This window comes from Terrapene carolina, unplaced genomic scaffold (assembly GCF_002925995.2).
Source record: "Terrapene carolina triunguis isolate 2854851 unplaced genomic scaffold, T_m_triunguis-2.0 Scaffold68, whole genome shotgun sequence".
NCBI classification, from domain to species: Eukaryota; Metazoa; Chordata; order Testudines; family Emydidae; genus Terrapene; species Terrapene triunguis.
In genome coordinates, this window is record NW_020664419.1 from 33,667,272 (window position 1) to 33,693,290 (window position 26,019).

At 40.1% G+C, this 26,019-nt stretch overlaps 1 protein-coding gene across 1 annotated transcript in view; it reads right to left on the minus strand.

Annotated features, from left to right (window-relative positions):
• Window positions 1-17,866, minus strand: part of PLXNB2 (plexin B2) — a 157,624-nt gene extending 139,758 nt beyond the window's left edge. Inside the window, exon 1 of the mRNA XM_029910814.1 lies at window positions 17,783-17,866. Coding sequence (XP_029766674.1) covers window positions 17,783-17,784 — 2 coding nt within the window. The 5' untranslated portion in view covers window positions 17,785-17,866. The remainder of the gene's footprint in view (window positions 1-17,782) is intronic.
• Between the last annotated feature and the right edge of the window lie 8,153 nt (window positions 17,867-26,019).

Genomic DNA, 26,019 nt, shown 5'->3' on the forward strand with positions numbered 1-26,019 from the left:
CCTTGTTTTCCTTGGAAGCCTCATATCAGAGTACAGTCTCCACCCTGTCTAGCAGGCAAGATCTAAGAGATGGTGACATGGCTTTAGACAACAACTGTGGGAGTGACCAGAGGTCCCAAGGGAGATCAGAGGCCCACCATGTCAGGCACGATAAACAGCTGGTAGATACAGTCCTCGCTGAAGAGTTTACAATCTAATCCAACTTGTTCTTAATTCTTTCTTGTTGAACTATTCATTGGAATTCGCCTTCTTCAAACAAAGGTGAAGCTTCCACTTTGTTTAATGATGCCACAGCACTGCTGTCAAATTAAACGATCAAAACTTCCTACTCTAAAATGATTTAAACTTTTTTCCCCATTAAATGTGTATGGAGATGGGATTTTATTAAAATGAAGGCTCCCTTCCCAAACTAGCAAACAGTTCTTCCCTTGACTTTTAACCTGAAAAAATATGCAGTTTTTTAAAAAATTATAATTTTTGACCTTTATACTGGTATCCAATCACATAACTCTAATCCTAATTAAACCCTGATACAGAAAATCTTATCATTTAAGGGTTTACTAACAGTACACTGGTTTCTACATGGGAGCCTGGAAATTCACTGGCTGCATGGAGTTTGACATTTTATATCATTGCTGTGTGGAAATGAAGCAGAATTACTGAATAATTATTTTTTAAGTATATGATTGTGGTACCATAAAAGCCCCATGAATAAGACCTATTTGAGGAGGGGAGAAAAAGGTTTCACTTAATTTTTCCCCTCCACAGCTGGATATTCATTCCCCGCGGTTTCCATATTTTTCATTAGGTTTAAAAGGGTTGCCTTCTGCATTATTCTTTTCAAGGCTTGGATTTTAGAAACTACAGGAGGAAAAATTGAAGAATTCCACAACTATGCAAAAAACAAACAAAAATAAAATAAAAAGCAGTTGTTCTGAATAGCATTTTATAGAAAGAAATTGGTTTTCTATAGCACTGTTCAAACTCAAATTATCCCTAAATAGTGAGTTAGTGCAGTGACTGCATACCATAGGCAAGTTTATAGTAACCAGACAGTTTTAAATACCTATTTTATTCTGTCAGGAGACCAGGGCTATCATCTACTCTTCTCATAAAGCTTCATAGGATCTTTAACCCTTTCCTCTGCACAGCCATCAGATATGGATAGATAAGAAAGCCATTTATATTTCAACAGAGCTAGAGTTGTAGGTCTTGGCAGCGGGAATGAGCCAGAGTCCTAAAAATTGTCAGCTGAACCTCTTATCCTCTGGTCCAGAAGAAAGAATGTCCACTACCTCCGTCATACCTCTTACTCCAGCAACCATATTTCACAGGTACAGTCAACACGCTGAATTTCTACTGTGACTTGTTTGGCTCTGGCCTTTTCCTTTCTGAGCAGATGTACATTAGTAGCCATTACCTTGTTCTAAATTTTAAAACAGTTTAGTTATTTTTAACATAGTAAAGGAAGATACATGTACTGGGTTACATAAAGTGAGTGGCTGATTAATGCTGAAGCTTGGAGTTGCTGTAGAAAGTCAGCACTCCGTAAGGACATTTCTCCTTGAGATTCCATGAGCTCCCATTAATTTTGTATGTTGTTTACATTGGATCTTCTGGTGCAACAGTGACACACATGACCCTGACATTTTCTTTTTGATTTATGTAAATTCTCTTAACTTGTGACCACAACTTAAAAGTGTGTTCAAGTGACAATTTTTGACGTATCGGTTCCTATTGTAATGGCATTTAGAGTCCAGTGGTTGCCTGGAACGGCAACGCTATCAATAAATATTCACCACTATCCATTACCATCCACCACTGATGTTTTGGAAAATTTATAAAATCCTGGAGTCCCCCAAGCCCTTGTATAAAAGTTTACGATTAGTCAGTGTCCTCTTTTTAAAATTTAATTTTAGTTTATAAAGACCAACAAAAGTTAAAGCAATATATTTTTCCCATCTTCAATCAGGGTCTCAGTCAAGCCATTGTTCTTTTTTACTTAGGAGAACATTTAACATTAAAATATTATTTTAACTATTTCTCGGCTCAAGTGTCACTATCTAAAGATGAGTTCAGTTCCTCACTTTCAGTGGTGCATTTTCATAGATTCCAAGGCCGGAAGAGACCATTATGGTCATCTAGTCTGATCTGTATAACACAGGCCAGAGAACTTCCCCAGGATAATTCCTCAAGCAGATCTTTTAGTTTAAAAAAAACAACAACAACAAAAAAAAAAACACAATCTTGCTTTTAAAATGGTCGGTGGTAGAAAATCAACCTCAACCCTTGGTAAATGATTCCAACAGTTAATTCCCCTCACTGTTAAAAACTGACACCTTATATCCATATCTATGATGTCCATAGATATTCAAACATCAGTTTTATTTCAATTAGGTTGTTTTTATTTTAAATGAAATATTCATTTAATGAATATGATTCATTTAATGAATATCATTCATTTAATAAGGGGAGAGGGATAGGTCAGTGGTTTGAGCATTGGCCTGCTAAACCCAGGGTTGTGAGTTCAATCCTTGAGGGGGCCATTTAGGGAACTGGGGTAAAAATCTGTCTGGGGATTAGGTCCTGCTTTGAGCAGGGGGTTGGACTAGATGACCTCCTGAGGTCCTTCCAACCCTGATATTCTATGATCCTTTTATGGAAAAAAGCCCATTTATTTATTTACATCTTAGGATGCACTATTTCCACATGCAGACATGAAGTCTACTGGACTGAAATTATAAAACAATCTCCCCGTACTGGAATATTTTTGTACGCCTCAAATCAACAGAATAAAACAGAACTCCAAGTTCACTTTGCCACTGACAAAATACAACTGAGAGTTCTTAATTCTTGTCCCCGATGGCAAAGAACCAATATTCCACTTTAATCACTTCTTATAGCTGGATGGAACTCATTCTTTCCCCCCACCCCACCTAGCTTCTTTAAAGTTCTCCTGGTTCTTCTTTAAAGAAGACTGGGAAATAGCAGTGATGTGAGCACTCACTCTTAAATGTGATGTGATATAACCTATGAGGTCAAATTTTATTGTCAACAAATAGCAATCTTTTCCTTGTCAATGGCTTTCACAGTATCCTTGAGTGAAAATGAGGAGAGCTCAGAGACAACAAAGACACTAATGTTAAAATGATGTGGAATAAGAACAGAGATTACTTGATGCAGAAGAGAGTCGCAGCAGCATACCATGAAAATGCTAGATGCTGCTGCTGTACATCACTGAGCAATATCAGCAGAGTGCCTCAAAAATTACATGCAAAAGATTTTAATGTGCTAGTCCCGTACAGCTCTCTCGTTTACCTTCCCCCCACCCCACCTCCATTAGTCTGGGAAGTCCACAAATCATCAGAGCTCACAGGGATAACAGAAATGAAGCTTCAAGTCTGTAGCGAGCATTTTTCTAAACGTTGCCATGGTGACCTCCAGAATGTTGATCCCCAGAGAGTTCAGTGCAATATTCTGAGGGAACCAGAGCAGGACAAAGAAATGACACCCATTGCAAAAGGCAACAGGAAATATATATTTCTGAAAGCATATGTATAAAGGAATTAGTCAGAACTGAGTGCTAAGGGTGTTTGTATGAAAAAGGTGCAGCCTGCATATTTTAAACTTCAAAGCAGTTTGGTCTAGTGGATTAGGCACAGAGCTGGGGGCCAAGAATTTCTGAGTTATAACCCCTGATTCATCTACTGCTTGGCCTTGGGTAAATCACTTAGCCTCTCTGTGCTTCAGTCTCCCCTGTGTGAAATACCGATGGGGTGTAGCGAGGATTAATTAATATCTGTACATTTCTACAGAAATGTAATACTGTAGCATAACAATAATTACTAAATGTAGTTAGGCCCAAAATTTGACATATTTACTTAATTTAACAGGATTGATTTCACAGAATAAGGAAAAACAAACAGAAAAGTCAATGTATTTGTGCCCAGTTGAAATTCTCACCAAGTACCCAACAGAATCAGTTGGCCCCTTAAGCAGTTATACTTTCTTAATGCATTTCTCAGGAAATCAAGGGAATTAAATATCTGTCCCAGTATAAAAGCAACAAGTTCCAAACAAGATACAGTCTCAATATACTTTCCAGAAAAACGATAGGATGCCTTCATTTAACATGCTACTTTTCTACAATGACCATATACACAGAAATAAATCATCAGTCTTACTTGACACCAATACTTTTGTTTCCACGCCTGGACCATGTCAGATATGCCACAGCCCACAAACACTAAATAAGATTCAATCAATATTTTTTCCATCAGGCAGCACATTTCAGCCAGAACTTCTTATCAGCCACTGGCAGACACTTTTGCACACAAAGGAGCTCTAAACATCAGTTAATCCTACATAGCTTTATGTTCCTCCACTCAAATGTCCACTTGCACACTGCAGTTTCTTTGCCCAGAATGTGTAGAACGTGACCATGTATTCCATTCCTATTTAGATTACCACTACTAAGTGTTATGATAATCCTTGAGGCATTCCATAACTCCTACACTCTCTCTGCCACCAGCTAGCAGTCCTCCGAATACAAATCCAATCTGTTACTGCAGATGGTTTCCTTAATCCTAAATTTAATATATATTCAGTCAGGTAAAAATCTGTCTCCCACCAAATCTTTTCAGGTTGATAAGGTACTAAAAAAGTTGACAGACTTATTCCTTCCTCATTTACCAAGAGAGCTTTACCCTTTCACGTAATTAGTCACTGCCTGACAGCAGGCAACACTTTGTTTAACGTCATCTTTGTACTTTGCCCTGAGACTAATGAATAGCCACCTGTAGAGATGATGTTCAAAAGTAAAGCCCCATTCTTATTCGATATACAAATTCTTATTGCTCCATTAACAATGAAAAATGAAGAGGCAGGGAAGGAGAAGCTACCTTAGTGTAAATTTTACTTCATTTACAGCCTCTACAATGGCCTTTAGCAACTTGTAAACAATGGGTTTCATCAATCCACCATCACTGCTATCCCACACGTGTTGCTTACCAAGAAAGCATTTGTTAAATATATATCTACATGTTGCTTAACAGTATAGCTAGTATTCTGTGCTGAGGTGCTTGTAACAGTGTAAACTGGTCTCCCAGGCTTCTCACACTTCTGAGATTCATAGACCTTTGAGACACTTCCTTTATGTTCTCTGGGTGATCAGTTCTTTAGAATACCATTGTTCCAAACCTATGAAAACTTAGTAAAAGACACTCTCAACCTTGCCCGCTAAGCTGCTCTCTCTCAGTAGGGATGTCTTTAAAAATCATACTCTTGGATGTGTAAGCGATTGAATCTAGAGAAGAGACAACGAGTCCTCCCTTTGTTCATTTCTGTTAATCTCTCATTTTCCCTCTCCAAGATCAACGAAAGATTACCCTGTACCTCCAGGTATTGATTGCTCCTAATCACCATTAGGTTTTCATAGACAACAAGTTCCTTAACTTTAATATATATATTTTTAATGGATCACTAGTTCGCTTCCCCAATGCTCCCAAAGATGCTATTGTCGGTCTTGAGCCAGTTTTCACCATGGTTTGAATTTGTTCGATCTCCTAAACAGCCACCTGACCAAAGAGCTGGACTGGGGCAATTGTGCTTCCCATCCCTTGCTGATAGATTTCCTTACTCCTATTACATCCTGTAAGCAATGGCACACAGTAGTGTCGTCTTCCATTATGCTAAAAGGCAGCTTTCCCTGCCAGATCAATCTTTTTCTGCTACCACTGTCCATAAGGCCCATAAATGCCACTAAGTGGGTTAGCAGACCAGGTTGGCTGAGCTGGTTACTCTATATGGGCTGTAGCATTCCATTTCTCTTTAAATAGAGCTCCCCAGAGAGATAAGCAACCTCTCTACATGTTGTGCATATGCATCCCAAGATTTTTACAAGCTGTTTACTCCAGAACCAGAGTGCTTCAGTTCTATGGCACCACCACTCTTGACTCCATTTTAATCCTTTCTGGTTTGTATGTATTGCCATTTTGGTCTTTGTAGGTCTTTAATGAGAGCCCTATAAAAATAATTGATTGTGATAGGAATAATAATATGGCATTTACTTTCTTGAATCTTGATCCCGTCAATGCAGGCATTTTATTTATGAAGAATAAAAAGGAAGGATAACAGGCAGCTCTCTAACTAAGAAGCACAAACCAGAAAATTTCTGATCATTCCTGGCAACTGCATATAATAGCTCAATTTACTCTTTATTCAAATAAGTAAAATAATCTTTCACTCATAATGTAAACAGGATTGTCTGGTACAAAATCATTTGGTAATCCAATTTACAGAGAACCCTCACACACTGACAGAGAAACAATTTTAATAAAATTTGCACTTATGACTACAATTTGTATGGGTTTACACCTCTTAAAAGCTTAGGCATTTCCCAGTACAGGAGAATGATATGAAGCAAAAAATGAAGATCTTAGAGAAGTCTAACACCTGCAGTCTAACAGCTCCGTGATCTGATGTGTACTCCAAGGTCACAGCCTTAAGCAAAGATTCTACTCTCCATATTCTTCCCAGGTCCTTGATCACAACACAGCACACTGCTCATATGCAACAGTATTATAAAATACAAACTGCAAACGGCAGTGCTGGGAAGTGTAAGCACTAACCACGCAGGCTATCACACTACCTTCCTTGGCAAAGAAGTTAATACATAGTGAAATTTTAAAACTGTAGTTTAAAAAAAAAACTTGGCCGAATAAGGTTGCAAGTGTCTTTTCAACAAACGGTGCATCAAAGCTAAAAAAGAAATGTATAAGAAGATATTGTAACGATCACTTGTGCTCCCGCAATTACTGAGCCCTCTCTGTGACCACAGTCGCTTTCCCCAGCTGTTTTGTAGTCTCCAGAGGAATGTCACAGCCTGACACATATCTAGGCTTTCCACTATCTTCCCATAAGGTCAGAGTTTTGTTTCTTCAAGTGAATCAGGCAGCAACTTGCCCAGCCAGCACAGGCACACATTTTAATTCTTCTTAAACTGGTTTTATATGAGATTTTACCAAAATGAGAGCAAATGATAAAATAAACATACTTAAACACTTCCATGCAACACAGCTAGAATGATGCTACAATTAAAGTTATAGAATATGAGGTTACCTGGACTTAGAGCAGAAGTGCGGTCTCTCACACTTGTCAAAGAAAACACTTAAGTGCCATGTCCATCCATTATACACTCTCCTCCTTTTCATGGGAGATGACTACCTTTGCATAGGATGCTGCTTCCATATTCACTTACAACAGTGAGACAATACATTTGGTTTTGGACATTTGTTTCTTTTAAATCGTGTCACATACATACATGGACATTAGGAAATACTCTACAAAGTGTCAGTCTAACTCCCAGTTTATGCCAGCTACTTGTTTTCTCCTTCCTGGTACTTGGCACCCTTTCAAATATAGATTTCCATTAGTGTATCTAGGGGGACTTTTAGGGTCCCCATGGCTGATCCATTTCTCCTTATACATGTATCCATTAACTTCTCTTTTGTAGCGTTAACTACTTCATATGGAACTTCTTTGGTAATACTTTATCATGCAAACAGAGGTAGGCCATCTGTCACAATTATACCAGCTAATATTTTGTCAGTTCAAGGTAAGTTTAAATACACTGGGCCTGATTTCAATCAGCTGGGACAAGGACTGCAAACTGCCCACGAAGGCAGTGAATCAGCACATCCCTTGGTTGCTCTGACCCCACACCTTCACTAGTTAGCTTTGGCCTGCTGTAGGTCCCTGAGGCAAAGTTTGAATTGCTTTGTTCCAGTGCAGATTCCCGCTGGCTGTCTTTCTACCTTCAGAGGCTCTGTGATGAAGTGGAAGCCAGTGCAGAGCAGAGAGTCAATCAAGCCCAGACAGTTCCTAGTGTAAATGGTGGATTCTCTGTAACTTGAAATCTTTAAATCATGAGTTGAGGACTTCAGTAACTCAGCCAGAGATTAGGGGTCTATTGCAGGAGTGAGTGGGTGAGGTTCTTTGGCCTGCAATGTGCAGGAGATCAGACTAGATGATCATGATGGTCCCTTCTGACCTTAAGGTCTATGAGTTTCTCCCAATCTTTGTATCAAGCATCCTAGCTAATGCTGTCTAGAAAGGATTTTTATTATTTCTTCTTCTTGACATTAACTATATTAAATAGTTCTGTTTACTACTATTTAAATTTGAGGGCATTTGACCTAATCATTAAGATAAGATAGCTAGACACAACTGCATCAGTGGTGAGGAACAACCTTTACTAACTTTGATTAATCAAGGGACTCCATCCCTTCCTCTTAGATTAGGAATTTTCCATTATGAATCATCAGGGTATGAATAAGAGTGCAACTATAAAACTGCAATTGATGCTGCATGCAGCTGCAGCACGTGGGGTGGACAAAAATCAAAGTTTTTAAAATTTAAATTAAATACAGGTTCTTTTTAAAACAAACATTAAAAATTAAATTCTAAGTTGACAACCTTTGTTAAGCCCTAAATTTATTACAATCTATTAAAGTCATTTTAATTAAATACCAGAAATATTAAAGCAGCACATATTTGCTGGCAAACTAAGGAAAATCAAACCAATAAACTTAGAGAAGTCACTTGCTAACCACCTGGAACCAAGCTAATAATTTTTTAAAGTGCTAAACCAGCTTTTGAGAGCAGAAGCCTCTTCTGCAGGTGAAGAGAGAATTTTTTCTTTGTTTCAGTTTATTCATCTAGTTGAGCTCAATGACTAGATCATTCAAAGTTAAAAACCCCAATCTGAAGTTGAAAGCAGGAAAGCTTGGTCTCTTCCAATCTATGAACAAAAACTAGGTGTAAGAGGATGAGCTCTACTAGTTCTAAAATCCTGAAACACATGGTTAGCAGAAACAATCACTTCAATTCACTAACTACAGTAATACTTACATTGTTTAATAAAAAAGAGTTTTAAATGAAAAACAGGTTTAGATGAGGAAAAAAGTTTGCATCCAGCACATAAAGTAGTTTTTTTATTAAATAAAAAAAAATACAATTTTTGTGCATTCTTAATTGAATTTAAATTTCCATCCAAACAGAGCTTGACACAAATCACAAGTAAAAAAATTAATCTAACAAACAAGAAATGCATTGTTCACTATTTTCTAACATAATAAAAATGTAAAAATTAAATCTGAATAAGTGTTAGTTACGCTACATAACTGCTTTAATAAATAGGTATAGATACAATGTAACCTCTTGGCTAGCAAAAAAGCACCACATTTTAGGTAATATTTCGTTGCAAATCAACATGCTTTAATGGTTACCAACCAACAAAAATCAATCTTTAGGAAAATATCTAAAAAGTACGAGTACAAATGCAAAACTCAATTAAAATTTCTCATTTAAATCAAGGTTTCCTGCTTGCTGATTTAAATCAAGATTAAAATTGTTGATTTAAATCAATCCACCCTGGCAGCACACTTAATGTCTAACAAAAGCAGATGTGAACACATGACATCAGTGCTCTACAAACTTCACTAGCGATCTATTTTCAGACTGAATTTTATACTCAGTCCTGATCTACAATGCCGTTAATGGGACAGACCCAGGCTCTTGGGGTATGTTTAAACTGCAGCTGGCAGCAAGCCTCCCACGCCAGGTCAACAGACTCGGGGTAACTGGGCTCAAGTTAGCACATTAAAAATAGCAATGTAGATGTTGCAGCTCTAGGCTTGAGAGAAGAATAGTCTACTATTTTAGTGCACTAGCTTGAGCCCTGCTAGCATGAATGGGTCTCCCCAGGCTGTAAGGCTGACTCCCAGATGCAGTGTAGACATACCATCACAGACTACCTGTCCTCGACAAGATTTAAGGCACATAGGGCGGAGCTTTCTTAGTAGTGTGCCCCAAACATGGAGGACTACATTCAAGTCTAAACCCCAGCCCTATTTCCCCAATAAAGCCTTCCCTAGAAATGGCATCTCCATCCCTTGCCATCACAGGAGTTCTCCACCATAGGAGTTTGGAGAGAGTAGAAGACAGTCATAAAAGAATGCACCACATCAAAAAAAGGGAGGAGGAGAAAAAGGAGGAGAGCAGGGAGTCAGAATATATCCCCCGCATAGGCATGCTAAATTCGACTGTAATTGTTGTCCAATACTTAAGCTATCATGGTGACAGGTGTCATAATTTGTGAGTACATTTCCACAAAGAAAACTTCTTTCAGAAAGAAACCTAAGGTGATCACCACCCTAAGATAATCAGCCATGGTCCCAAACCTATCTATTCCTTCAAGCTACACCTACGTAGAAAGCCCTCCTTCCTCATGTTGAAAAACCCCCAGCATGCTTTGAAAACAAAAGTTAGTTTTACCCAGACCTCACATGTCTAAACGTGATCAGCCACCATATTTTTCAAAGAGTTGTCTGGATATTTCTAGACATAAAAAAAAAAAAACTGTTTATTTCATAAACATTGTGTAACATCGTAACTCCCAACTCAAAAGTTCCTACAGACTGTGATTCTGCTTTGTGTTAATTTGAGCTAGCCACAAATGGAACTCATGTCATTCTGTGGAAAGGAACCAAATGTAAACCAGCTTATATACTATGTATCATTTTTAAACAATTTAACAAAAAAACCTTTTTAGAGGCTGACCTCTAATAAAAGGTTGGTATTTAAATCTAGATCTTTACTTCCTCTTTTGGGGTCATTAATTTATCATACTTTGCAAAGTCAAATTAAAGGTTATAGTAACAGAAGAGTCAAATATAAAAAAACATTAATGTACAAAAAAGTATCTAAATTCAAAACAGGGTCTTTTTTATGAACACATTTAAGGTCAACATTAAATGATTTATTTGACTAGTACTTACATTGAGTTTGGCATAAAATTACAAAGGAGACTAATATTTAATCCCTATTTCTGCCCTAATAAGTGAGGATTTTCATTATTAAATATAAACTGAACTGAACTAATGTTAACATATTTCACAGATCATAAACACTAATTTACAGTCTGCAAGTGGAGAAAATAAAATCACATTGGCTTTTACAAATATATTCATACAAACAGCATAAAAATCCTGAGAGCCCAGGGCATTTTTTCACGTTCATTAGCACAAAAGTAGTGGTAGTAAAGGTAGACAGCAGTGGAAGGGGTATATTGAAAACAAACTGACATGTTAATGTAAGTGGTTTTGATTTATAATTACAATGTTTCAGTTCACATCTGTTCACAGGGCCGGCTCCAGGCACCAAGCACCCAAGCTGGTGCTTGGGGCAGCACCTGGAGGGGGGCGGCGGCGCGGCGCTCTGGCCGCCGGGGGGGGAGAGCCGAGCCCCAGTCGGGGCTCGCCGCCCTCCCTCCAGGGCTCCGGCCACCCTGCCCCCGGCGCTCTGACCGCCGGGGGGGGGAGAGCCGAGCCCCCGCCGGGGCTCCCGCAGGGGGGGGGGCGGCCGGAGGCTTTTCCGCCTGCGGCGGCGGAAAAGCCAGAGCCGGCCCTGTCTGTTCATATCAAACAATTGCTTAAATCACTGTAGTAAAAAAAATATTATGAAATACACTAGATTTCCCAAATTTGCACTGTAACCTGAAAATCCCAATCTTCCAAAGACATCTATAAATTAGGGCTTTTTTGAAGATATATTTTGAGGATCTAGAATCAATGTCATCAACTATTTTTCACAGATGGACTCTTTAAAGGCTGTTTAGCTATATACACCATACTTTTTTTTTTATTTAATATTCAGTAGACATCAGTAGCTAATCGGAAACGTGGTGTCAGTACTCTCTCTTTCATGTTATCTAAAGATTACTTTGTGGCAGATAAAAATAGCAGATTTTTATTCACTCACATTTAAGGGGGAAAGGAAATATGTGGTGCATTAAATAGAAATTGTTCAGTGAAGCCACAACAAAATGAGAACCAGAAAAGCTGTGGTTCAGCTTTAAAATAGTAACCTACGAGACTGATCTTAAATTCTATTCTAGTGTGCCCACAGTTTTCTAGATGGTTTCTTGAACACTATGGAGGCTTAGTTTTGCTTTATTCCTCTCCAAATATTCCTATAGGATGACACAATCCAGTCCAAAAATAAACTAGAGTTTAATTTTGCTTTAGCATTTTTCTGTAGATGCCTGCATTCTTCTAATATGGTATCAATGCACACCCAGCCTACTCTGAACATTTCAAATGCTTTGTTATTTATAAAACCAGAACACATGGCCACTGGTGGGGGAGAGCTGAGCCCTCTACTGGGGATTGAGATGGGGGTGTGAGTCATCACTTTCTCCTTTTTCATCCTTTTCTCCCCCCTCTCTTTTGGGCTTTGTTCCTGGCAGTAGCATTTATTCTCTCCAAGTAGGACCAAAGCAGCAATGAAGTTCTCTGAATTTGAAATCCAGACAATGCCGTCTATTACTTCAGCTGTATGTGCCTGCTCTGTGCTGTTCAATCAGTTGAGACTCTTTCTTTGTACTCTAGGTTTTTCCCTCCCCTATGTAACAATCCCTATCAGCCAAAAGCCTTTTGCTGCTGTTTTGTTTAGTTTCCCACCTGCTCTGCAGTAGTGAGAAGGGAATGCTGTAGCACTGTAAACTCAGTGTGTCACTCACCAGTACAAAGGCACTGTATAATACACAGAATTTCAGAAAGCAAACAGGTATATAATACGCTTACATGACAAAACAATACACTTGAAAATAAATTCCACATTTTAACTAAAATTGTGCTTAGCAATACATTAAACAGCATGCTGAATGGGACATATTGCTCATTTAATATCCCAATGCTCTTTTTTTTGTTATGGCCAAACAGAATGGCAAATTTGTTCTCCCGCCCAATTATGCCACTGTGCTGACTGTGTAACAGAACGGGGAAAGAGGAGCAGAAAGTACATCAGAAATAACAAGGTAACTCACATTATTAATGAAACTAACAGTGGGAGGTGGACAAATTAACTGCCATTATATTTGCCTTACAAATTCAAGCACCTTTCCCCCTTTACACAGCCCTCACACCCCCCCTGCTCAATAAAATCTTCAAAGGAAGACCCTCCCAGACTTGCCTCTTTTGTGCACATTCCTCATTCCTTTTGCTGCTCCAACAAGAATTCTTTGCCTGATGCTATGAAAAGGGTTGCGGGCCCAAGGCCTTGAGCCTCTGGGAACCAAGAACTCCTGAATTGCAGTCTTGGATCTAACAGGCTCCCTCTTTGGCCCTGGGCCACTCACTCTGGTCAACACTCCCAAACCTTGGGGCCTCAGATTTAGAGCCTAAATTCATATTGAGGTATCAAAATAACCGGCCTGAATTTCAGGTGTGCAAACACTTGGAGCTCCAATTGAAGTCTATGACAGCTAAGGGTGTCCATCCCCTCTGACAATCAAGCTAGTTAGTTAGGCGCCTAATCTTCAGCACCCAACTTTGAAAATGCTGGCTTTAAACACTGCTTCAGTTTCCTCATCTATAAATAATACTTACCTAACAGGTGTTCTGTGAGGATTAGCTAATATTGTGAGACCACTCTTGAAGATCAAAATGTTATTAAGCATTCTGGTGGGCTGATATTTTGAAGTTGAACTTGATGCCACAGCTCTCCTAAAATGCTAAGAATTTACATTACTGTCTCCTCGATATTAGATATTAAATTGTACAAAGTAAATACTGTGGTAGGTTATTTGGCAGGAATACCAGAAAGTAAAAGATTAATGTGCAGATCTTCTACATCTCAAGACAGACAAATTTATTCCTTAAAATATAAAAAAAAAAGTGTTCTGGAATCTGAGTGCATAAGCATTATGATACAGTTCTTAATTACATGATCGTATACAATTTTTTACACTGGATCCCGGTCTCATTTAATGCATAGAGACCATAAGCTTATGGGCCACCCAAGCCACAACATTCACGTTAGCATGCTAACTCGAGCCCCACTAGTGGAAGTCTGTCTACCCAGGCAGGGAGGCTCACTCCCAGCTGCAATATAGACATACAGCAGAACCTCAGAGTTACAAACACCTCGGGAATGGAGGTTGTTCATAACTCTGAAATGTAACTCTGAACAAAACAGTATGGTCCTTTCAAAAGTTTACAACTGAACATTGACTTAGTACAGCTTTCAAACTTCACTATGAATAAAAATGCTGTTTTTAAACCATCTTAATTTAAATGAAACAAGCACAGAAACAGTTCTTACCTTGTCAAATCATTTTTTTTAAACTTTCCCCCCTTTTTAGTAGTCTACATTTAAAATAGTACAGGACTGCACAGTGTTTGCCTTTTTTTTGGGGGGGGGGGGAATAGAGGGGGTCTCTGCTGCCTGATTCCATACTTTCGGTTCCAAATGAGGTGTGTGGTTGACTGCTCAGTTCATAACTCTGGTGTTCGTAATGCTAAGGTTCTACTGTATGCTTACAGTCTAATTACTATAGTACTGCCCAGAGCTCCCATAAGGGTCTGGCCCCTAGCGAATTGGGCATTGTGCAAACACATGAGAAAACACATACTGGGCAATACTGGTGTTCTAGCCAGGTTCTTTATAGGTGTATTTAATAATCATTTGTTTGGGAGCAATAAGTAAAAAGGAATACATTAAGTATTTGTCCTGCCGACCTCAGATGATTATAAATATAGAAGAAGAGTCAAATTCAAGTGTCTCAATTCGCGTGTCTCCCCCCCCGGGCGCGCGCGCACACGGTTTAAATCTAGTCAGTCTATGATCTTTTGGCTCCTTGCACTCTTTCTGCTTCCGCAGCCCCATGTGCACTGTCCCATTCCATCCTCCCACATTGACAACCCCCTTCACTCTGCATAATTAGCATGTCCCAGTGCAATTACCACCTTCCTGTCCCCTTCTGTCTTTCCATCTCTCCCCACACAACCTAGTTTTACTGTTGTTGCCCTTCCTCCCCTCTCTTCCTTCCACCATCTAACTCAGCTGTGAGGGGAAAGCAATGAAGCAATTTCTCCCACCTTTTGGTTCCAGTTTGACTAATAAAGTATTTGGAAGCACAAATGCTTAAAAGTATTTTTGGAGTAACAAAACAATTCAACTGCAATGCCAAATTAATATAACGTGCTTCAATCTTAATGTGTTTCATATCGTTTTTCCACATTTCTGGGCCAAAAAAAATCATTTTTATTGCACAAATGCATTCTGGGTGTTCTGTGCCTCTAGGTACTATGGGAATACAAAATAATTAAGTCTTTTAAAAATAGTAGCTATAAAGAGGCATTGTCCCACTCCATATATCTGCTAATCCAGTGCTATCCCAATCTCTTAGGGCTGGTGATACACTGCGAAGTATCTAGGATCAAATTACCTGGGGGTCCACACGGCGCAGGATCGATGGCTGCGGCTCCCCCGTCGACTGCACTACTGTCGCTCGCTCCGGTGGAGTTCTGGAGTCGACAGGGAGCGCGTTCGGGGACCGATATATCGCGTCTTAACGAGAGGCGATATATCGATCCCCGATAGATCGATTACTACCTGCCAATCTGGCGGGTAGTGAAGACGTACCCTGAGACACTGCGGGATTAGTATCTGACAAAGAATTCAAAATTTAGGAAGATATGCTTCTAATTGCAATGCATTACTGGTACAAAGGCACGTATATAAATTAGAAATGTTTCCACTCAGAGCTTTAATCTGTATGTTCATAAAGTTAAAATAGATGAAAAACAATATGTATTAGAGATCACATTAATTCTGCCACAATGGATAAAAATGTTGACACTAATTTAACTAACTGGTATGTTTTTCTGTTGAAATTGACAGAGGAACATATATAGCAAGAGAGTTTGCCAACACGGTAACCATCAATTTAAAGCGGCTTGCTGTTGTATATTCTGAGTTTCGATGTGTGAATAAAATGACTCATTTCCTGAAGATGAGGTTTTATATATTTTGAACGGCAATTTTTAACTTTTTAAGCTATTTTGAAATTAAAATCCTATACTAAATGTCTCTATACCCTGCTGCATGTTTACTTCTTTAAAAGATTCTGCTTACTGCATAAGCATGAGAAAACAGAGGGGGAAAAAAATGTGAAATGGGGCACTAAGTGATCAGACTGACATGAAAAACAACTCAGTCAATCATAATGCAAACATGCTGGTTCAACTGCAATACAAGAGTGCTCCCCCTTCCCCATGCCCCCCGTCCCGAGACTTCAGGAAGTTTGAATGTATAGTTATTGCCACATGTTCATTAAATATATCTTGCTTTGGTGTTTGTAAGACACATCACTGTAGTATTTAGACGGTGAGTCATAAGAGCAAAGTACTACACACAACTCAAAAATCCTTAGATTCTCAAAAAATATCACTGGCTGAATCAGGGTCATTGTAATGCCTTAGGGACATCATCCCCAGATCTTCAGGACCGGAACAACCAGTGATAGCTCCTCGGAAATCCTTCCAGGTTTTAACTCCACTGCATGCTAGGAGGTTTTTAAGCTTTGATCCTGCAACCATCAACTTCTCTAGTGAAGCTTAGACTGACGATGTGCAGAGTAGGCACCAGGTAGCGCTGTATGGACATTTGTTCGGTGCAGACATGATCAATGAACCTTTGGCTTATATACCTTGCTGTTGAATCTCTACTTAATTTAAGTAGATCCCAATAACTTCTAGACACAACAACAATCCCATAAGCCAAGTTTGCCCTCCTATAGATGGTCAATGGTTTTTGCACTACTGACTGGCTAGTAATTTTATGAGTCCACAGAAACTTGAAGCCATAGAAAACAGAAGGTGAGACTGTTGGGAAAAGGTAGTAAATTAAAAAGACTGGAAGAAATCTGTGGCAGCATGGTTATCACTATCATTATAGCCACTCAGAACCTCCCATGGTGACAGCAAGGATACAACTCACTCAGATCTTTCTGTTCCAAAAGCACACTTAAGCAAAAGGAGAACTTCCATTAGCAGCAGAGAGTCTATGACACACAGATAACGCATTCTAATTCTACCTATTAAAAGGTATCATAGCTATTATATAGGTAAGGTATGTAACAATATTATCAAACACTCCTAGACCAAGGAGAAGTAAAATATGGTATATGTTCTCAATATAGATTGCAATAAAACTATAACAGTTGTGAAATAACATTATGGGCTATACACTGATGGTGATGTAATAACATTTTTTTTAAAGGATTTAACATATTAACTGGAGTTCTTAGCTTACTGTTAGAAAACAATTGCCTCTAGATTTGAAAAAATGACTTCCAGAGGGCAGTAGTGCTCTCAGACTGAAACTTCAGGCATTGAAAACTCTACTTACCGTGAAACAGAAAAACATTGCACTGAAATTTGTATTATAAATCCAAATCTTCAGTGCAAAAATACACACAGCTATAGATACTACATATGGGGCAAAATAAACCTAAATCCCATTTGAAATGGAAAATATGTCTACAGTACAGGACTCAGGGATCCCAACTGGTGTTTAAACAGACTGTTTAAAACTGGCATTTACTGACAGCCCAAAATTGCCTCTTCGTTTCAAGCAGACATGGATAGCTAACAACACTAACAAGATCATGGTAACAGTTTAAGTCGAGTACTGCCTACAAATTTTTTAAAGTTTGTCTTTTTACAATTAATAAAAAACACACAAGTGCTGACTGAGCATTCTTGGTGTGCTCAAAATTAGCTCCAAGTTCCATAGGAATATTAAATGTACTGGGATTTCAAAATTAGGTCTTCATTTTGGCATCATCTGCTAGTTTACTGAATCATTTTTATGGTTTCTGATCATACAGCACTAGCAGTTATAAACTACTTTATTTGTGAAAAACTGAAATACTTACATTCACTTTTTCACTAACTCTTCTTTACTGCACTTAGTTCTTTTCCAGGACAGTTTTAAATCTTCTTCTTTTTCACCTTTACCTATGAAAAACGAGGAAAAGGATTACAAAAATATCCATTATATTTATTCTTCTTACACTTTGGACTTCTTATGTAAGTTGTTCTGTAATGGTTCAGAACCTTGTATTTAAAAAAAATGTATAGAGTCAAGTTTATTTCTTTTTAAACAAATTTTTGCCATACCACAAGTTTGAATCCCAAGACTAAACGGAGCACTGCTCTGGGTTCACTCTCAATACTGGCTCAGGCAAGTCAGACATACAATTAATTGCAGACAGATGACTAATCACTAAAGAATTGAGAATTCATATGGTACAGTACCTGAAAGAATGTATGTTTCATATTAAGGATTGGGTTTTGTATGTTCTGACTGCACTCTAGGAGAACCTGCGCACTCTCACCTTCCATTGTCTGAAGTGCTCAGCACCTTGGCAGGATCAGACAGCTTCAGAATACTTTGTAGAGGGGAAACAGCACCTAGGCATCTAAGGGCAGATAAAATACTGCCTCATTAGCACTCAAGACCACTGCTCTATTATAAAAATGATGTCAAAAGGAAGTAAAACTAGGCTGTTCAACTTGAATATGAAGAGGATGACTGTTTTGGAAGAAATCTCCAGCAATGGATATCCATCAGTAGGCAATACAATACTGTTTTTTTCTTACAGATACTTTCCATAAGCATGTACAGACTAGTTTATGTCCCTTTAAGCAATGTACTGTGTATGCCAATATATGCAATAAAGGATTGTGAAACTACTGTCCCTAGCAAACCTGGACATAGTCCTAAACCAGACTACTAGATTCAAATCATTCCCCACCCCAGTTCACCTCTGGATCTGAGTTTGTGACTATGGCCTGCCGACCTCTAGCTCCCTCAAGGAGTGTTAGTTGAAGGCCTTCACCTTTGGAAGTCATGCTTCATGGTGGTTTGTCAGCACCAGAGTCCAGTGTGCTTCATGGCACCTAAGGCTTATTTATTTTGTAAAAAATTTGACTGGGTTTAATGTTCTTTGCATTCCATGTGTCTAGTTGCCATGGTAATAAGCACTATTTAAGGGTACACACAATTCATCTCTTCCAACCTCACTTCCATTCTCTGATAATACTTTATTATTCTTTATGATGTACCAATAATTTGCTCAGAGCTATACAAGACACAAAGGAAAATCTGATCCCTTTTTGAAGGAACTTGCAATCAAAATAGACAAAGATCAGACACAAAGATGCTTTGGAAAACTCAGGGGTAGGGCCGGCTCCATGGTTTTGGCCGCCCCAATCAGCCAAAGCGGGAGTGAGGGACCATCCGCCGAATTGCCACCGAATAGCTGGACGTGCCGCCCCTCTCCAGAGCGGCCGCCCCAAGCACCTGCTTGCCAAGCTGGTGCCTGGAGCCGGCCCTGCTCAGGGGTGCTGAGTCAGGGCACCTTTCTGATCTTCAGTGTTTGAATCTGAAGAAAGAAGGATATGAATTTGAAAGAAGGATGCTTGGATGCACTGGGCTAGAGAGGTCATTCCAAGCAAGAAGGAGGCATGAAACAGAGCAGGGCCAGCTCTGGCTTTTTGGCCGCCCCAAGCAAAAAAAAAAAAACCTGCAGTGTGGCCGGAGTCAGGGTGCAGGGGGACTCCCTGTGCTGCAGATGTGCCCCGGCTAGCGGGGGGAAGGGGAGGGAGCGGGGGGAGAGAGAGAGAAGGGGGGCGGCCAGGGCTTCTGCCATGCAGCCCCTCCCGCTGCGCTGCCTGCCGCCTGGGCTCCGCGCTGCTCTGGTCGGCTGCCCTGCCAGGTTTGCTGCAGGGCGCTCCCATCCTCCACGCCGCCGCCCCCTACAGGGCAGCCAGAGCGGAACCAAAAAAAAAAAAAAGCGGCCATGCCGCCCTAGGATTGGGCGGAATGCCGCCTCGTACAATCTGCCGCCCCAAGCACCAGCTTGCTTGGCTGGTGCCTGGAACCGGCCCTGAAACAGAGAGTGGTGAGGGGCCCTTCATTACAGCAAGAGGGCAAAGGAGCGGAGGGGCAAGAATTGAGAACAGAGATGTCGGCATGGGCAGAATGATGCAGTCCCTTCAAGGAGGGGGTGAGAATTGTGACCTTTACACAGAGACTTGAGGAGGAGTGTGATGCAGCAGAAAAGGCAAAAAAGAAGATTTTAGATGTTCTGGATAGACTGGAGTTGAGTACCACAGGAATCAGGATGGGCATAAAAGACAAAGTTGTAAGCAAAGGCAGAAGCTAAGCAAGACATTGGCAAGTATTTTAGCCTCAAGGACAGACAAAGGGACGATTTTAGTATCTTGTGGAGAAAAGACCAACATCTTGAATGTGTGAAAGAAGGGGAGGCCCCGCAACTTTAGTGTCAGAAACATGTGGAGGATTGTGATGTTAAAAATCAAGAAAAAAGGAAGATGATAGGGTTTGTGAGCAAACAGGTGGGTCTCAGTTTTCATCTTGTTGAAATAGAGCTCACACTTTGCAATTACAAATTGTCTTCCATTCAAGGCTCTCTTTACAAACATTCATGAATTTAGCTTTACAACTACCCATGAAGTCGGTAACAGATGGAGGAAACTGTGGTAACAGAGAGATTAAGCAACTTGCTGAAGATTACACGGAAGTCTTTGATAGAGCCTATAAATAAAACCCAAATCTGCAAACTCCCAGTTCTCCTGTGCCTTAACTACAAGGCTCTCTTTCCTCAATGATAATTTAGACACACTGTCAGCAGTACCACAAACTCCATTTCTTATCAAAATCCCTCCCAATGCACCCAAAGAAACTAGCATGTGATAAGTTGACTGCAAATGTGTCAACTATCACAGGAATGTAACAGTACATATCAAGCATCCAAGCGTTTTAGTTTGTATTTGCTAGCTAGCAGTGCCAGAGAAGTCTCCACCAAACTGTAGGTAATTTAGTGATCTATAAAATAAATAAGAAACCTCTTTCATGATAAGCTCAAGGTTTGTGCCAGATTGCTACTCTTCACTCCCTCCTTCCTCAAACTGAGTCATCAGGTTTCCAGCCTTCTCCACTCTCAGCGGCAGATTGTTTTGGCTGGATTAAGTTGGGTACAGGTGATACCATCTGCTGCAAGATTTTTTTTTAAGCTCTTGTTCATGCCACAACAGCTCTTTTTCAACATCTTAAGAGCAAGTGACACGGGGGGCTTGGACATTCATATTAGGATTTCAGCCTCCAGCGAAGTATGTGAAAGGTGCTCAGCTGTAGGTATGGTAACATAGGCTTCCTGCAGGCTGTGGGCTCTTATTACCTTGCCCCTCTCAAATACACTAAGTACCACAAGACATAGGGTCTTTGCAACCAGCTTCCCAGAAACCAAAATCTATGTACCAGTAGCATATGTGATTGATCTACCCAGGCTATATTCACTCTGACATACCTAATCGCTCCCAACTTTGTCCTCCATAATGCAACCATTGTTCTTTCTATCAAACACAAGTTTTCTCCAGGACATCAAAAGATGAAGAATACCACACATGATAGTGTAGTTAGCACTGTCAAAATATATAAGCAGTCTAGGAGCAATTGCTGTACTATAAAATACCTGGCAGAGTAACTTATTCTAGCACTGCAAAGTAAGATGCTCTTTGAGTTGAAGCAGGGGCTGATAGATCATGTCAGAGCATAAGCGACTTTCACTGAGGCAAGGCTGAATCTTAGGAGGACAGCCCCCCAAAAACTGTTGCTGGAAGTTTGAAAAATGGTTTCAGAAGCCACAAGGAGCAAAATGTGGAACTCTGGCTACTAAATCTTCTGCTAATGTAATAATGAGTGATAACAATAGATTATATACAATTCTTTTTACTCATAGACTTGGATGCAGGCTATAATCGACTTTAAAAAGATGAGGACACAAAACATGGAGAGGTCAAATAACTTCCCCAACGTCATATAGACTTTTACACTGTTTCATACCCTTTATCTGGCCATTTGGTTAGTGTGTCTGGTACACTGAACAGCGCTGGTAGTTTTCCATATACTTGCCTATTCTTGAGTCTTCGTTCACTTTGAACTAGTGATCCTCATATTCAGAGAGACAGGAAAGCCCTGTCAGACTGAGTCCATGTCTGTATAAGGGCAAAACATAAAATTTCCTAATAGAGGATGTATCAGACATTAAGCAGATACTGAACATGAGCTTAGCCAAAAGGGTCTAAACCAGGCATGGCCAATCTGTGGCTCCGGAGCCACATGCTGCTCTTCAGAAGTTAATATGCGGCTCCTTGTATAGGCACCGACTCCCGGGCTGGAGCTACAGGTGACAACTTTCCAATGCGCTGGGGGGTGCTCACTGATCAACCCCTGGCTCTGCCCCCACTCTGCCCCTTCTCCTGAGCCTGCTATGCCCTCACTCCTCTCCCTCCGAGCCTCCTGCATGCTACGAAACAGCTGATCGGGAGGTGCGGGGAAGGAGGGGGAGATTCTGATCGGCGGGGCTGCAAGTGGGCGGGAGGCGCTGGGAGCAGGGGGAGCTGATGGGGGGCTACTGACGTATTACTGTAGCTCTTTGGCAATGAAAATTGGTAAATTCTGGCTCCTTCTCAGGCTCAGGTTGGCCACCCCTGTTCTTAACATATTGTATTTAAGTTTCTAATGAACTTTCTATTAAATTGTTATATTCTAGCACCAGTGTAGCCACATACCCTTCCCATCACCGTCAGCTCCAGTTCCCAGCTGCTCTCCTGGTGGTTAATCTTCTCCATGCTTCCTTTCTCTACCTCTTTGACCTTAGTCCACTTCCTATTCATTCAACTCATTTGCTTCACAGCTTTCCTCTTAGGGTATGTCTACACTTAGCATGGATCAACACTCCAACAATCAATCCACTGGGGGTCAATTTAGCAGGTGTAGTGAAGACCCGCTAAATCGACTGCAGACTGCTCTCCCATCAATTCCACCGGAATGAGAAGAGTTTCTCCCGTCGACACCGCAGTAAGTCAACCTAAGCTCCGTCGATTCCAGATACGTTATTCACGTAGCTGAGTTGCATAACTTAGGTCGACTTAACCTCGTAGTGTAGACCTGCCCTTAGCTTCCTCTCTGTCTCCTTCCAGTAACTGTCCCAACTTATGGTGTAATTGTTCACTTGGGTGGATCAATCAGATCCTCCCTTCAATCCACTGAGTCACTTCCTCCAGTTAAATCCTCTGGTTTTCAAGTTTCAATTGACCCTGCTTTTCTATCCTAATTTTTATTGAATTTTGATGATTTTTTTTTAATCTGTCCCATACAACTCATAGCTAAGCCACTCAAAGTGAAAATAATGAAATTCTGTTAAGGAAAGCCCAGCATGTGCCAAGACAAGGTTTTTTGTCTGGCTGGATAAGACTCAAAAGTGCAGCACAACCACCTTTACTCTGCCCTTCCATTACAATCTTTCTATAGTTTGCAGCAAGGCTTACTTTACTACTATTGAATTTCAGGGTTTTCGGTTTTAATTTTTATTTTTTTTACTACTCCATTCATTTCAGTTAAATTTGTTTCCCTTTACTATCTGAGAGACTTGTAGGACCCAACTCCGAAAAGCAGTAATTGTCTGTGTCATAAGTATATTAAGAAGGACACTATTCAAATAAAATTACATTATTAGTAGTAGTATTAACATAGTGCATAGGAGCTTTAGTGTCAGACCAGGACCTGACTGAACACAAAATTTACATGAAATTACAATATGTGCAATGAATCTAAACACTCAAGTCAGTATATAAACTCTCATGGAGGCCCTAAATAGATCCACCCAGCAAGTTTCCAATGACATCACACCAAGTGTATTATTACACATTATGGTTGGGATTTTGAAAGCAGTCTAAGAGAATCTGGCTTCTAACCCACAATGAATTCCAATGGGAGTTGGGTGCCTAATTTCTTTCAGTTCCTTTGCTTATGTATTCGTGAGAATTTTCAAGTGTGTGGGCATGCAGTATTCTAATGATTCACATATAGAAACATACATACATACATAAACCCCCTCCATCCCCCTGTAACCCCAAATGTAGTAGTGAGATCCATGATAGAAACTGTATTTATTATGCCTCTTAGACTGGCTCTCCTGCTCTCTGCCCACTACATCTACCCCCTGAAGGTAACTTTACATTCAAAACAACTTGGAAGCTTTCAGACAGGTAAATTTTTAGAATTAAAAATAATCTGCCATGGAACATTTGCCTTCTTCCTTCTCCCAACCCCTTAAGAAATTCCTACCCACTCCCCCCAAAATTACACTGCTCTAAGAGGGAGGTCAAGCAATGTTCTGCTCTGGACCAACAACAACTTTCTCCCTATTAGACATTCACTAGGATTTTGCCCTGATGGGGTTTAAATGTGCTAAGTGACAGGACTTCCCCCAAGGTCATAATTCCACAGTAGAACCAAGTTCACCATAAGAAAATTTTCCCTGGTATTCAGCATAATATTGGCAGACATCCAAACATCCATGCATTCAGAGCTACCTAATAGTCTCCCAACTTTAGATTTAGAGTCTCTCTTACCCCCTTGCCCTCTCCCCTTCAATGATCTGAAATGATACTGCAGTTTTCCTCTCACACAACTATTATACAATCATATTTCTCTTGTGTGTTCAGGGAGACAAAAAGACAAAGGGAGGTGGGGGGGGGGGAGAACAAAAGCACACACAACAACCTTGGATAATATAATTCTTCAACTTTCAAAAATGCCTTTGAATTAGAAGCTGTGTTGCCAAATAACTTTGCTGAAGATCATAGGAGCTGATGTAATCTTGAATCAAATAATAGACTAGATTAGATTCACCCTAAATTTTTCAAACTAATAAAAATATGCTTGATCTAACAGTGAAGTAGCTACAGGCACTTTTAGATCACAAGCATCACTAGGCCTATTTCACTATGTTAGCTGTGTTCAGACTTACAAGTACCTCTGTTCTTTCCATAAAATATCCTACCATTGCTGTGTGGCTGGTTTGAAAAAACAGCCATTAAGTGCTACCCCAGGGACACAAAATACACCAAAATTGTGCTATGATCAATGCTCAATCAAGGTTGATTGTGCAACACCCAAGGACAGAGTTTCAGAGTTTTTCACCTCAAAAAAAAATCAGTATTTGTTTTATTACACTCTTCCTCTTCCATCTTCCCACAGGTGAACGAATTTCACAGACAGTTTTATTTCAGTGTGCGCTGATTTTCTATTGATCTGGCCTGGCCTGGATTGGAAATAGGATCCTACATGAAATAGGATCTTTGGCTGCTCAAACATGCTCAGGCCTGCAGAGGTGGTTAAACAAAAGGGAAACAAAAAAAGATGTTAAAGTTTTTAAACACACAGGGCTTGTAAAAGCTCATTTTAAAGTGCCCTCCATTTCTCTAGACTGGAAGTAATATATTATTTCTAAAGAGCCTTTTCTATCAAGCCCTCAAACTGCTTTATTTATACAGTGCCATTGGTGTGCATGGTGCCTTAGAAACGTGAATTTTAATGGCCAAAGTCATCCAAACCACAAATGTAATTAAGGCAGTTTAAAACTGACCCCACAAAAAGGACTTTTACCCTGCCCCAGAGATTTTACAATCTACGTGCCCAGTCCTGCAATTCCTTAATCACATAGCCAATGGGAGTACTTGCATAACAGTCTGAAGGATTATTCCCTAAGTACACAGACTGCCCTGTGTGAGTAAAAGGCAGGCAGGCTGGTGGAGAGGCAGAGAAACCTTACAGATTCAGAGGCAAAGGCAGCCTTGGAAGGTGGAGCAAAAGGAGGGAAGTGTGGTTAGATGAACATAACAAGGAGGGGAGAAAGTGATGAGGGATAGGGGGACATAAGGACTCAGCAATAGTAAAATTGAGGGGAGAGGAGGGTGTAGATATGGAGAGTAACTCCTTTCCCTTTCTCTGAAAGGCAAAAATCTGCAATATCCAGGAGGAAAAGAAAATAACTTAGAGCAGGGAGTTTAGAGCTTTACAGAAACCATTTCAGTTTCACAATGCTCAGATAAGGGATCACATTCCCCCACTGAAATTCATGAAATGCAGCCTCCTCTGGAGTGGTGCACAAAATTCAATGACACTTTCTGGCAAGCCATACAAGTGTAGCATATTTTTTGAGAGAGAGAGAGAGAGAGAGACTGACCCTTTGGGTACCTAAGGTAGGTAAAATCTGCCCCAGACAGGGCTTACACACTG